Source organism: Mustela nigripes, chromosome 10, assembly GCF_022355385.1.
Source record: "Mustela nigripes isolate SB6536 chromosome 10, MUSNIG.SB6536, whole genome shotgun sequence".
NCBI classification, from domain to species: Eukaryota; Metazoa; Chordata; class Mammalia; order Carnivora; family Mustelidae; genus Mustela; species Mustela nigripes.
The window spans coordinates 31,924,720-31,940,254 of NC_081566.1; the positions used below are offsets into that span (position 1 = coordinate 31,924,720).

Genomic DNA, 15,535 nt, shown 5'->3' on the forward strand with positions numbered 1-15,535 from the left:
AACTACTACGCTGAGGGTCTCAGCATCAAGTCACCAGAGCTCTGAACTTTGCCCGTGAACATCTGTGCTTGGCCTTAATTTATTCTGTGCATCTACCAGCGAAATGTATCCTAAGGTATGAGAAAAGCTTAAGAGGGATTATTTTGGGGGGTCTGGAATGCTCAAAATTTTTCCATATAAATTAATGGTAAATCCTCCTTTGCTTCACATTTCAGCTTATGAAAGATTTTACAGAACGCTCTGCTTTTGGATAGCGGGGGAAGCCTGCATATACTTAGCCCTCACTCTGGTGAGTATATAATGATAACGCATTCTCATTTTAATTTGTATTTTCTTAATTACCAATGAGGTTAACCATCTTTTCATGTGCTTAAGAATTTGGATATCTTCCTTTGGGAAGTGACTTGCCCATTTTTCTATTGGGCTGTCCATTTTTTTCCCTAATGATTTGCAGAAGTTGTTTCTACATTGTGGGAAGGAGTTCTGTATTGTATATATGTAATTACAAATATCTTCACCATTCTGTAGCTTACTTCCCACTCTCCTTATGGAATCTTTAAATGAACAGAAGTTCTTACCAATCTTGTTCCTTTCTAATTGGTTGCTTTTTGCATCCTATCCCACAAACTTTTGACTGTCTCTAGGTAATAAAGATAATTTACTTTGCTTTCTTCCAGAAGCTTTATTATTTCAGCTTTCACATTTAGGTATGTGATATATCTTAATTACTACTTGTATATGGGATGAGGTAGATGACCAAGATTCATTTTGTCCAATGGAGATCCAGTTGGCCTAGCATCATTAACTGAAAAGGCCATAGTTTCTCCAGTGCACCGAGGTGTCACTTTTGTCACAAACCACACATACATGTGATGTAAGTCTGATTATGGATTCACTACTCAGCTCCATGGTCTGTCTAGCATAGTGCCAATACCATACTAGCATATTATGTATTGATCTAGACATCCAAATTTGCTTTTTCTTAAATTATCTAGAATTTCCAAATAAACTTTAGAACTAGCTTATCAACTTCTATTTTTGAAAAGACGTCTGCTAGAATTGTGATTGGGATTGTGCTAAATCTATAGACTCATTTGCAGAGCAATGACATACTCTCCATTGTTTAAATCTTTAATTTTTCTCATTAATGTTTTAGCTTGCAAAAAGTTTTTATCATGAATCGGTGTTCAATTTTGTCAATAATTTTTCTCCTTTATGTGTATGTAGTTAAATTACATTTGACTTTCTGATGTCAGCCAAAGTTTCCCTTCCTAGAGTAAGTCCAAATTGGTCATGGTTTAATCTCCTTTTTATAGACTGTTAGATGATTTACCAATACATCATTAAGACTTCTGCATCTTTTATGTGAGACTATAACCTGGAATTTTCTTGTAAATTTCTTCCTCATCACGCTTTAATAACAAGATTATGCTGGCCTCATAAAAGCTGCCAGGGAGTGTTTCCTTTTTCAGTTTTTTAAATGTTTGGACTATTTCCCTTATGAAATCATGTGGGTTTGGAAATTTTGCTTTGGAAAGGATTTTAACAACAAATTTAATTTCTTTAATAGATACAAGACTATTTTGCTTTTCTAGTTCTTATGTCTTAGTTAAGGGTTTTTTGTTTTTCTTTTTAAGTATCCATTTTATCTGAACTTTCCAACATATTACCAGAATTATTCACATTTAAAATCTTTTAAATGTTTTGGGGATAGTGAGAACACCTTTTTTCTTCTCTGGCACTGGTAATATCATACTCCATTTAGGTTTAAAGGCAATCTCAAAAAAAAAAAAATTCTCCTGTGCTATGTAACACATAGCCACTAACACAAGAATATTCTCCAGCAGAATTATCCACAGAAGCAGAGCAGAGTTTATATTGACTATAAACAATTCAACAATTCCCTCTCAATAGCTTTTATCATTAGAAATAACTGAACCTGAGCAAAAGGAGACACTAACTGAAAGAGAAAGAAATGGGTATTTGTAATGCTCTAGGGTGTCCAGCAAATTCTCAGAAGAAAAACAACCACTAAGTGCTTTGTAACCTCGGATACCCATCCCACCACCTCCAAGACATCCGTAGGTAGAATTCAGGAGGCCACAAACCTATAAATTCACTCATACAGCTTTTATTTTCATGAACTTCTAGAACAACTGCAGGATTTTTATAAATATGACAACAAACCATATTAGAAGGAGTTCTGGCAACTTTGTCACCAATAGAAATCAGATTCTTTCGTTACACAGTTCAGTTATTGCAAATATTGGGAAATATCATTTATGTGGGCATCACTACTTCACTACTTTTAAATTATGAGTTATTTGATACAGCTGAATTTGGTTACTTAGTGCATTAATAAACACAAAATACTCTTATCACAAATGTGGGGGTTTGTTACACTATTCTGATAACTGTTTCAATGTAATCTGTAACTCTATTTTTTAATGCCTTCTAAAAATTGACCTCCCCAGACTCCAAAGAGGTCCATTCATGTGTGTGTACACAAACACACACACATGCAAACACACTTAAAAAATCTTACAAGGAAATTAAGGATTTCACCCAAGGGAAGGAACTCCAAAGCAAAAATTAAGGAGAATCTTCCCTTGGCCAGGCCCTGAGCTGCAAGCAGGAAACACAGATAAGTAAGGCCTGGGCTGGCTAGTTTTTGATGTTACCTACAGAGTTCCTACCAACATCTAGCCTCCCACAATGATGACTGGTCCCTCGGAGACTCAGCCTTGACCCTAAGTTAGTCTATCTAACCTGCTTCCCAAGGAGGGAGCAAAATAAATAAAAAATACAGCACAGGCTTTGATCCAGAAAACGGAGTGTAAAACTCAGCCCTGAAATCTACTAGTCTGTGCCTTGGGCATCTCCTCTCTTCTGCCGTGAAAAGGGACAACACTACCTACCATCCGTGGTGATTGTAATTTAGGTACAATGGGTTCACAGCACCTGACAAGCACATGGGCCTTGTTAGTATTAGCTGAATCTTTCAGGTAGAACTAACTGTCCTTGTTCTATACTAATCACAAGTACGGACTGCCACAGAGAAAAAAGGGATAAGACTTATAGGAAAGATGGAGCATGAAGAATGAAAGCGGCAGTTCTTCAAATTCCAGTATAAAAACCACCCCCTCAGTGAAGCCTTCGCTTTCGTCTCCTGTACCCACCGCACTTAAGTAAGCCCTTGATAGCGCCTAGGCGCCCAGCTCTGAGAGTGAATGCATGAATGAGGAATACAGCACAGCGACAGACACAGTGAGTCTAATCCCCATAAAATGCAGACCACCAAGGACGCCAATCCCCTAGTGGGACAGCTCTGATCCAAAAGCCATGAACCAAGGAAACAGCACATTTCTTAACACCAAGGCCACCCCAATACCTGGACTGCCCGGGGCGGGGGGTGGGGGTGGGGCCTTTCCACGAAAAGACCGGTGCCACCTGCAGGCTAGACTTTGAAGACGGCACCTGAGTCTGAAGAGAAGAAACCAAAATAAATTAACTTCGGGGGTCACTTGAGCCGCAGCAGTAGGACCGGCGTACGTCCAACACTGCCTGGGGGACCAGCGGAAACTAGGGACCAACCCCGGGGAGAGGCCGCTGGCGGGGACGTGCGCGGACTCCGCCCCGCCTGCGGGAGCCCGGCGTGGCCCGGGGCGCACGGCCCACGCCGCCTTTGTCTCCACCGCGGGACGGGGCGCCTCCTCTGCCCCGCCCCCGGGCCCGCACGCAGGAACCGGGGTAGGAAACGGAAAACGCCTAGAGCATTTCTGGTTCTCCAGCGAGCACACCACGCAAGTCAGCACGTAACCTCCCCGGGACCCGCTACGGGCCCGGGCTACCAACCTCCGGGCTGTCCCGGGCAGCGACCGCCGTGTTCACGCGCGCCACGAGTCCCCAACAACCCTCTCGGCACTTCCGAGTCCCGGCGGCGGCGTCAGCCTGCTTCCCGGGAAGCCGCCCTCTTCCCCGGGAGCGGCAGTTGGGAGAACCAGCCCCGCGCGCGTGCTCGGAGCGCGCCTCCGCCGCCGCCCCCGCGCGCCCCCGGCTCCAGGCTGCCCAGCTTGGACGCGCGCGGCGCTCCGGGAGCCAGGCAGCCGGCCTCTGAGCGCCCGGTGTGTGGGGTTCTGGCCGGCGGGCGGGCGGGCGCCCCACTCCATCCCCCCGGTCTTCCTCGCTCGCCCGCACAGGGGCTGCGGGTTTGTCCGCCGGGCGGCGTCTGCCCCATCCGTTTGCTAGTTGCGGGCCTGGGGCTGCCCCGCATGTTCCGAGCGGAAATCACCTGAAACTCCAGGGGGCTCTAAATCCAGCCCAGTGGTCCCCACGACGCTCAGCAGGCGGGAGGAGGTAGCTCGGTGGGGTGGAAGGAAGGCGGGCTTTGCGGACGGGCTGCTTGACGGCTTGCGGTGTGAACATAGCCCCTGGAAGCCTCCCGGCCCTCCTCAGTCAAGCGGAAATACTTAACTTTCTTAATACTTAACTTACTTAATACTTAACTTTAAAACTTAACTCTGCTTGCCTCGAGAGTTAAGAGTGGAGACCGAATGGGATGAACGTTATCACCCGTAAAGCCATTTACAGAGATGATCACCACCGCAAAATACATACCAGTGATTTAGAATGGGTTGTAAAGAGTAGACGTTGACTTTGGCTGAGCGCTGTTAATCAGAGGACAGAGCCTGCCAGAGTTCCACAGACCTACCTGAGCTAGAGCATCACCTGGGTTTAAAACCAGAGGCATCTGAATCTCTCTTCAAGCCAAAGGAATCACACTTCCCAGGGGACGGGTGTCTCAGGTGGTTAAAATGTGGGTAACTCTGCCTTAGGCAGTAGGAAAACACAGGTTCTAAATTTAATCTAGCCGTCATTGAAATAGTTCAGGAGATTATCTTTCTGACTGCAAATTTCTCCGAGAAACCAGAGCATAAACTCTGAGAACAGGAACTGTCTTCTCTTTCAGCTCTCACCACCCGCCACTCCCACTGCCTAGTACAAGATGGTTTAGGTAAACAGGTGTTAAACTAGCTCCAAGTAGAAGTGCCAGATGTACCAAATAAAAATACAGTCTGCCCAATTGAAATTGAATTTCAGATGAATAACCAATACTTTTGAGATATCAGTATGGCCCATGCAATATTTAGGATATACTTATACTTTAAAAAAGTATTAGTTGCTTGACTGAAATTAAAATTAATTGGGCAACCTGTATTTTATCTGGGAACCCTCAGCCTCACAGACGGAGTGGCAGAATAACAACTCAGCTTAGGTAGTGGCAGACTCGGAGGCAGGAATGAGATAACAGTTGCTACATTATTTCTAAATGACCCTAGTAGACAATAATGTAGGTTCTCTGTCCTTTACATGTAACCCCTTTCTACACAAACAACACAGCCACCTGAAAACACATACAAAAATAAAGGCAGTTATAGTCATAAGTACATTAGAAACAGCAATTAAATTTTAAAAAGTCAAAATGTAAAGAGAAGCAATAGACTAGGAAAAGTACTTGCAGGCACTATAATGCAAAGTTGTTACTTATTATTATATATGGATTAAATAAGAAAACTTGGAAGTCAGCTGCAGGTGAGTAAGACATATAAATAAAGAATCCAATAAAAAAAATTGTTGGGATACACAATTAGGAAACATACTGCAGAAAGCTTAAAGAAGTGCAAAGTGGGGGTGTCTGGTTGCCTCAGTGGGTTAAAGCCTCTGCCTTCAGCTCAGGTCATGAACCCAGGGTCCTGGGATCCAGGCCCGCATCTGGGCTCTCTGCTCAGCGGGGAGCCTGCTTCCCTTCCTCTTTCTCTGCCTGCCTCTCTGCCTACTTGTGATCTCTGTCAAATAAACAAATAAAATCTTTAAAAATATTAATAATAAAATAAAATAATGGCTGCCATTCATATGTGACATGACAAACTATATCTTTTTTAAACCTGTGTGTGGAAAAATAATTGGAAATGATTGAAAAGGAAATAAAGTTAAATTCGGGTGGTGGGACTAGCTTTATTTTTAGTTTTTCCACATTTTTATTAAATACAAATTAATTTTATAATAGAAAATTAATGTGTTACCCCTGAAAAAAAACAACAACAACTTTTCTTTCCATAAAGTTCATTTTAGGGACTCTAGAATCTCACTTTTGTATAATCATATACTTAATGCTGAGACTTTCTAAATATTAAAATCTCCTTAAAACATTTTCCCTAAATATAAACACCTTAACAAACTTTGCATGTTATCTGTTAACCTAGAAACTATCCTTAGCAAATTCTTAGTCCAATGTTGAATTCATCAACTTAGTCAGTCACATAAGTATATGGTAATTAAAGTGACTTAAACATTTCTTAAAATTCAGCAAATCATATGAGGCCTTAGATTTTTCTCCCATCAGATTACATTCTGGAAGAGGACAAACGTAATAGCATAGACCTTTTTTTGTAGTAGTAAAATACACATACAATGTTTACCATCTTAACCATTTTTTTTTAAAGATTTATTTTGTTTCAGAGAGAGAGCACGCGAGCTTACACATGTATGTGGGGTCTCGGGGGAGGGACATAAAGGGTGAGTGAGAGAGAGCATCTCAGCAGACTCCCTACTGAGCTCAGAGCCTGATCTCAAGACCCTGAGATCACAATCAGAGCCAAAACCAAGAGTCAAATGTTAAAACCACTAAGCCACCCAGGAGCCCCCGTCTTAACCATTTGTAAGGGTACAGTTCAGTGGTGTTAAGTTCATTCACAGTATCATGAAACTCCAGACTCTTCATTTTGCAACACTGAAACTCTGTACCCATTAAATAATAACTCTTTACTACCCTCAGCCCTGGCAACCACCATTCTACTTTCTGTCTCTATGAATTTGATTCTCTAGGTACCTCATATACATGGAATCATACAGCGTTTGTCCTTTTGTGAATGGCTTATTTCACTTTGCACAATGCCCTCAAGGCTTAGCCTTATTAGAGCCTGTGTCAGAATTTCCTTCCTTTTTAGGTTGAATGATATTCCACTGTACATATAGATCACGTTTTTATCCGTTCATCTGTAGATGGATACTTGGGTTCTTTCTACCTTGTGGCTATCATAAATAAAGCTTCTATGAACATGGGTATACAAGTAACTCTTTTTGGTGACTGTGCTTCCAATTCTTTTAGCTATCTACCCAGAAGCAGAATTGCTGGATCATATAGTAATTCTATTTTTAATTTTTTGATGAACCATCATACTGTTTTCCATAGCAAGGGCACCATTTTACATTCCCACCAACACTGCACAAGGGTTCCAATTTCCCCACATCTTCACCAATGCTGTTATTTTGGGGTTTGTGTGTGTTTTTTGACAGCAATCCTCCTAATAGGTGTGAGATAATATCTCACTGTGGTTTTGATTTGTATTTCTCTAATAATTATTGATATTGATTATCTTTTCTGTGCTTATTGACCAGTTACCTATATTCTGTGGGAAAATGTCTATCCAAGTCTCTTGCTCATTTTTAAATCAAATTGTTTGTCTTTTTGTTGTTGAACTATAGTTCTTCATATATTCAAGATATTAACCCCTTATCAGATAAATGACTTCCAAATATTTACTCCTTTTTCACAGGTTGCCCCTTTACTCTGTTGATTGTATTCTTTGATGCAAAGAAGTTTTTCATTTTGATGAAGTCCAAGTTATCTTTATCCTTTGTTTTCTTGTGGCTTTGGTGTCATATCCAAGAAATCATTGCCAAATCTAGTGTGATAAAGTTTTCTCTTATGCTTGCTCCTAAGATTTTTATAGTTTTAGTCCTTAAGTTTAGTTGTAAGATCAATTTTGAGTTAATCTTTGTATATGACATAAGGTAAGGGCCCAAATTTATTCCTTTTCTCAACACCATTTGTTGAAAATCCTACACATCTTTCAAAGGCCAAGGTTTAGAGTGGGGTATTGTTTGAGTTGAAACACCAGGAGAAAAGTTGGGGTTATTTAGAAGAATGGAGAAAAGAGGGGAGGATTCTCCCCGTCCTTCAGTGCTTTACACAGGCAGAAATGTCTGGCTTTCAAAGATCTGTACCTGTCTTAGAAAAGAAGTATCAGGGTTCGGGGGTGTCCTGATTTGAACCTGGAGCAGTTAGCCCTGGGACAAGCAAGTCAGAGCTGCCTTCCCTTGGAAGCCTTCTCTGAAGCCAGAGAGTATCCTCCAGGAGCTAAGAAGCAAACCGTGGCTAAAGTACATTGACCAAAATCACTGATAATTGAGGTTTAAAAAAGAAAAATAGGGACGCCTGGGTGGCTCAGTTGGTTAAGCAGCTGCCTTCGGCTCAGGTCATGATCCCAGCGTCCTGGGATCGAGTCCCACATCGGGCTTCTTGCTCAGCAGGGAGCCTGCTTCTCCCTCTGCCTCTGCCTGCCATTCTGTCTGCCTGTGCTCGCTCTCTCTCCCTCTCTCTCTCTGATAAATAAATAAAATTTAAAAAAAAAAAAAAAAAAAAAAAAAAAAAAAGAAAACTAATTTGTGCCTTGGTATTGTATTTCTTTAAGAACAAATATATCAAAAGTAGTATGTAAAGGTGGGTAAGTAATGGTCAGTCACTCTTTATGACATTATTGTAACCCCAAATTATCAATCAGGTACCTGCACTGGGCATGTTTTCTCTCTGGTCCTTTAAGTTTAAGGGGCCCGAGCATCTCAACAGGGCTTTCTGTCTAGACAGACAGCCCTGAGCACCTGGCAGCCACAATCCCCACTGCAGAGCTGATGCTTAGGAAGGATTAACCAGACCAACTCTTCTTTATACATTCAATGATGACTTAGCTATAGCAATAATAACCATTGAACAGAGACACAAATAGCTGTTAAGACTTAATTGACGAAGTCTTCAAGATAAAGGACAGAATTTCTAATCATGAAGTTTCAGGCACAGGCAATTACATAGAGCTCTTCAGAAGCATTAAGGGCCTTCCTAACCCTTACCACTGGACACAGGCTCTCATCTGTTCCACCTACATGGATGTTGGCACTGGTTCACGGTGATCCTCAGTAGTCAACACTGAACTTGCATTTATATGTCCAACACCTACTTGATCCCTAGCACAAAACCAAATATTAGGAGAGATTTTTTTTTTTTAATGGGGAAAAAAAAAAAAAAGAATTGTCTTGCAGGAATTTTCAGCCTAGCTGAGGATTTACCAAGTACATACAAAACAACTAGCAAATAATAAGCACTTTTGAAAGCATATAGTTCAAACTACCCATATATACTCAAGAATGCAGTCATATCAGTAGGCTAAACAAGGCAGACACGGTTCAACATCACCTTCTCCAAGAAGACTTCCCTGATCACCTTGGGAAAATTAACCCCTGCCCAGACACTTTCCATTCCATTGCATTATTCTTTTTATATTTTTCTATAACTCTACAACTCTCTGAACATCTCTTGGTTTTTTTTAAACATATTTATTATCTAAGTTAGCATTATTCAGACTACTTGCAACACATAATTTATTGTAAACTAAAGCTAATGGGTTACACCAACTTAATTTTTTTAAACAAAATGTAACAGAGTAGAGCAGAATAGAGCATAGAATATGATAGAACAGAACAGAAAATAGGAGAGGGGGTGCCTGTTTAGCTCAAGTCAGTTAACCGTCTGCCTTCAGCTCAGGTCATGATCCAGGATCCTGGAATCAAGCCCCATGTCAGGTCCCCTGCTCAGTGGGAGCTCCCGGCTCCCTCTCCTGCTGCCCCTCCCCGCACTTGGGCACTCCCTCTCTCCCCTCTCAAATAAATAAATATTTTATTTAAATTAAAAAAAAAAAAGAAGGGGCACCTGGGTGGCTCAGTGGTCAGGGCCTCTGCCTTCGGGTCAGGTCATGGTCCCGGGGTCCTGGGATCGAGGTCTGCATCGGGCTCTCTGCTCGGTGGGGAGCCTGCATCCCCCTCCCCCCGCCTCTCTGCGTACTTGTGATCTCTCTCAAGTAAATAAATAAAATCTTTAAAAGAAAATTTTTTTAAGAAAATAGGAAAACATATCACTGGATTTTTATTAAGAATTGTGAACTTTGAGGCAACTGGGTGGCTCAGTCTAGCTAAGCAAAGCTAAGCCTTTGGCTCAAGTCATGGTCCCAGGGTTCTGGGATGATGCCCCACATCAGGCTCCCTGCTCTACAAGAAGCCTGCTTCTCCCTGTCCCACTCCCCCTGCTTGTGTTCCCGCTCTTGCTGTGTCTGTCTCTGTCAAATAAATAAATAAAACTCTAGGGAAAAAAAATAGTAAAACTCATTTTAAAAAAGAATTGTGAACTTTGTCAGAAATACTGCATCCAATTAGGGAGGAAAACTGAGAAAGATAATGGAAGGCTATGACAAATATTAGCTGACTAATACGATAAAATTCTATCTTCTAACTAACTCTCATTTAATTTTCTGGTATATGATGTGAAGTTGACTATTACCGTTACAGGACAATTAACAGAGTTTCTATTTTACATTAATATCAATCACTTCATTATAAAGCATTTTCTTCTGAAAAGATATTAACAAGTAAGATATGTTTCAGGTTTGTATCAAATGTACATTTCATGAAATTAGCATGAATTCTCCTTTCAGGGGACTTCTTACTGTTAGAAAAGGATGATGAAGTGAAAATTAGAGGGATGCCTAAGTTCAACCTCCAGATATGTAGAACCACAAATAGCAACAATGGTGAGAAAATAGTAAGCTTCAGCTTCACTGGAGGAGCATGCTAAAAAGAAGATGCAAGACTTTATAAAGAAGAACATTTGAAATATTTTTTTTCAAGGGCATCTGCATGGTGTCAATTAGGGGTCTGACCCTTGATCTCAGATCAGGTTTTGATCTCAGTGTTTTTAGTTTTAAGAAGCAGCCTCACCTTGGGCTCCACACTGAACATAGAGCCTACTTTAAAAAATAATGATAATAAAAAATAAAATGTTTTCATTGTGTAAAATCTAACAAAAGTGACAAATACCAATATTTGTCATTTTTGTCAGTTATTTTGTAATGACACCTTTAAAATCAGTCAGAAACACAGCACAATGGACTTGTCAACAAACCCCTCAAACATTTTGGACAAAAAATTACTGGCACAATTTCTCAGTAGCTCTACAGACTGATAATGAGATTTAGTTGCATACTACTCATACTACTCATCCAGATGTTGAAAAATTACTCATCTAAAATGACTAGATTTGATATCTATGATTTTTTTTAAGATTTTTATTTATTTATTTGACAGACAGAGATCACAAGTAGGCAGAGAGGCAGGCAGAAAAAGAGAAGGAAGCAGGCTCCCTGCTGAGCAGAGAGCCCGATGCGGGCCTGGATCCCAGGACCCTGGGATCATGACCTGAGCCGAAGGCAGAGGCTTTAACCCACTGAGCCACCCAGGCACCCATTATATCTATGATTTTTAATGCTAAACTAACGAGTAAAATATACAACTCTTTGGTAGAATACTATTTCTAGTTAAATCTGTGCTACTGCAGAAACTTCTAACGCTGTGCTTCCCATGTGGTTAAAATCCAGTATCGAACTTGTGATCCATCCCAGAAAGAGTATGGATGGATTCTATGAGTTATTCAATTTTTCTAGTTTTTGCAAGATGACAAGGGGCGTGTGTGTGTGTGTGTTTAAATTTAACCTCACACACACTGGATCAGCTATATTTACAAAACTGGAAAAATGCCTCATAGATATCAAGGAATGACGAGTGACAGAGCCAGCAGATATGGCTAGAAAGCATAACAAAGCTATTAAAATACTGTTAGAAGCTACTAAAAACACTTGTGCTTAGAAATCAGCATCAATAGGAATTCAACTTAGCATCTCTAGAAATAATTCTGCTGAATTTCATGAAAGTGTTAGAAAAAAAAACATGGTGAAATTTGTTAAATTCATTAAAGAAAACTCATTGAACAGAATATCGATGTGTTTTGTTCCATTTGGTGCAAACCAGACAGTCATGCTGAAGCATACTGAATCCCACTGATTGTCCTAAGGGTACCTAAAGGGAAATATTAAGCAGAGTGAATAAACTCAGAAATAACAATAACATTTTTCTCGTTGAAAAGCAATCTCATTTGGCAAACAATCTCATTTTCGAAGATGATGTTTGGGATTTTAAATTGGTATATTTGACTGATGATACTGTATTTTTAATGAACTTATATTTATAACTACAGAGAGAAAACAATGTAATTAAGCAAGTCAAACATCCAGGATTCCAAAAGACATTTTGTTACAGCAAGAAAGACTTAAAAGTAATCACCCTAGCTCCTATTTGTTCCCAGTAGTGTTGCGACACATTGAAGAAGACATTACTAGTAAGGACAGGGACTGAAATAAAGTTAAGGATATTGTTATATTTGGCTCCTCAGTTGTAAATTTGCAATCATTATTTTCCAGAAGAGAAATTATAAAATTATGAAAAATTTTTCCAGTGAAAGAATCATTTTCTTTTTGAAACACTGAATCAATAATTCACCCAAACTTGGAGCCCTAAAAAGACAAATGAATTATTGCTGCTGAGTTCTTCATTTGCACTAAAGGATAATCACAAGACATTAAATGCATCGTTATTTTAGAGTAAGATTAAAGAAGAATTTCCATTGTTAGGTAACAAGAATGCATTGCTATTATTACAACTGGCAATAAACTATTTGTAAGATCAAGGATTTTCAACCTTTAAAAATGACTAAAATGACAGAAAGAGGCTCATGAGTTTATGCACAAAGTATTTGTCCTTGTGTGTTCTGGACGCCATTGCATTAAATAAAATCTTGCCTAACTCTTGATTTGCATTACTTATTTGGGAATTTTTTTCTATGTTGCATTCAAGTATTGATAACAATAATTTATATTTTTAGCTTTTTATATGTAAGAAGAGTAAGTGCTGTTCTACAATACTTATGATTCTGTTGTGTAGGGCAAGGCAGGGGGAGAAAGCACGTACTTCATTGCTGTGCAAAAAGCACTTCTTACTGGGAGGTGTGATTTTTAAAAGAAGGTTGAAAAGTGCCCATCAGAGTCGGCCCTCCCCTGAAGCCAGCCCCCTCTGGAATATAAACTCCAGAAGGGCAGAGTTTTTGTTTTGGGCACAGGGTTTCAAAGGGGGAGGGGCAGAGAGAGAGGGAAAATCTTAATTAGGCTCCATGCCCAGTGAGGAGCCCAATGAAGGGCTTGATCTCACAACCCTGAGATCATGACCTGAGCCAAAATCAAGAGTTGGATGCTTAACCAACTCAGCCACCCAGGCGCCCAGAAGGGCAAGAGTTTGATCTGTCTTATTCACCACTACTAGTATGTGGAATAGTGCCTACAGGGGAGCCTGGGTGGCTCAGTTGGTTAAATATCTGACTCTTGGTTTTGGCTCAGGTCATGATTTCATGGTCCCGAGATGGAGCCCCATACTGAACTCCTCACTCAGTGGGGGTCTGCTTCCCTCCCCTTGTTCTCTCGCTCTCTCTAAAATAAATACATACATCTTTAAAAAAAAAAAGAAAAAGAAAAAGAATAGTGTCCATGTATTCAATAAATATTCAACAAATGTATTTGCTGAACACACTAACCAAATTAAGAAAAATATTAGTTTGCAATTGTCTTTTGCTTGCATTACGCTTTTTCTTCCTTTTACAGATGTGTGTTTTAGAAAAAATAAAGAGAGGGACCCCTGGGTAGCTCAGTGGGTTAAAGCCTCTGCCTTCGGCTCAGGTCATGATCCCAGGGTCCTGGGATTGAGCCCGGCATCAGGCTCTCTGCTCAGCGGGGAGCCTGCTTCCTCTCCCCTCTCTCTGCCTGCCTCCTGCCTACTTGTGATCTCTCTTTGTCAAATAAATAAATAAAATCTTTAAAAAAAAAAAAAAAGAGAGAAAGAAAAAATAAAGAGAAATTACTATAGTCATTTCTATAAAGGACCTGCAGGCTGCTAAGAACTAGGAAGGACTCCCAGTCCCTTTTAGTTTGGGAAAATGTTGTGGATAACCTTGAGTTTTAGGGTTTAGGGGGCCCTGGATGGGGAGTGACTAAGCAGCAGAAGGGATCATGTGCAAGTCAAAAGCACATAAGACCATTACTTTTCAAAAGGAGTAAAAAGCAGCCATGCTTTTGACCAGGTGGTTGAGCCCTTTTGGAGCTGAAAGATACAATCTAGTCCTCCTCCCTCATTTTATAGAGGAGTAAACACAAAGAAAGAAATGAACATGAGAAACAGTTTTCAAGTGTGCAGGGAAGGAGCAGAGTCAAATTCAGATTCATTTTTGTTTCCTTTTTATAAAATGGGGATAATAATGGTACCAGATCATAGATAAGCTATAATGATTAACTGAAATAATTAATGTGAAATACTAAGCATAGTGCCTGACCCATAATATGCACTGAATCATTATTAGTTATTATTATTAATATTACCAATAGAACACAGAATGTTTGGAAATATTCAGTGAGGTTTTATTTCCTAGTGCTTCTTTATACTCATTATTTCCTCTACCACTCTGTCATATTCTGTACACATTGTTCTCAGACTGAGTAGATAACGCAGAGAATAAAAAGTCTGTTGAATGTCTGAATGGATTTATTTTAAACTCATAGTAGAGACAACATCTTGAAAGACAGGACTTTCTTTTATTCTGAAAGCTGTGCATTTTGAGAAAGAGCAAAAATGTGTGTGGAATAGTTTCCTGATTTTTGGTTTGGGGCCCAACACCCACCCCATGAGCCAAATCCCCCAGGGGAAGTGAACAATAGAAACCCACTATGAGGATGGTGTTTTTCAAATTGCGGGTTGAGACTTACTCTTGGATCATAAAATTGATTTATTGACCGGGTTAACACTGGCATTAAAAGAGATGAAAGGGAATGGAATAGAAAATACCAAAGTACACTGCAAGGATTCATGCTAAGTTTTGTTTCATGAAGCCATTGTTTCACTTGTGCTGTGTGCAAGTCCTTTGCCATGATGTGAACTCTGTTTTCTATTGTAGTCACAGTCATTGAAATTTGCACATCACCAGGGATGTCATAGCAGAGGGCACACATGTCTCTCCTCTCAGAATGTCCCAGGGAAGACAATGGCTCCCAGAGAATTGCCACATCCAGAAGGGTGTTGGAAGAGCAGAGCAGCCACAGTCTAGGGTGGCTGTGCAGAGCCATAGGTATCATGGCAAAATGGGAAAAGGCCAGAAATTTACTGTGGCCACCAAGAAGGATGGATAAGAGGCGCTGAGCCTTCGTGGTTTGGCAGAAAGTGTTAGCCAAAGCAAACTGAAAGAAATGGAGTCTGGACCATGAGAATAAAGGCAAGGGGGTGTAATGGTGGACACTTGGCACATCAGGACAATGGGACGTGGAGGAAGAATAACCCCTCAACGGAAGCTGGTGTGGACAGAGAGTCAAGATGGGCTGGACACCTCCTTCCTCCCCAAACCAGAATGATGCATAAGTTCCACCCTCCAGACACATGTCCTCTGCAGCTGCAGAGACTGAAAGAAATAAGGGAATCAAGAGAAGGAAATTCCTGAATAGCT

At 40.5% G+C, this 15,535-nt stretch overlaps 1 protein-coding gene across 4 annotated transcripts in view; it reads right to left on the reverse strand.

Moving 5' to 3' along the window:
* The window catches only part of HHAT (hedgehog acyltransferase), a 360,097-nt gene that overhangs the window by 322,584 nt on the left and 21,978 nt on the right, over window positions 1-15,535 (reverse strand). Inside the window, exon 1 of one of the 4 annotated variants that reach the window (XM_059412953.1) lies at window positions 4,292-4,451. The exons of 2 other annotated variants lie outside the window; for them this stretch is intronic. In XM_059412953.1, the coding sequence (XP_059268936.1) occupies window positions 4,292-4,425 (134 nt within the window). In that variant the 5' untranslated portion in view covers window positions 4,426-4,451. Of the gene's footprint in view, window positions 1-3,855; window positions 4,029-4,291; window positions 4,452-15,535 lie in introns of those variants that run through there. One more of the 4 variants, XM_059412954.1, reaches the window with a different exon arrangement.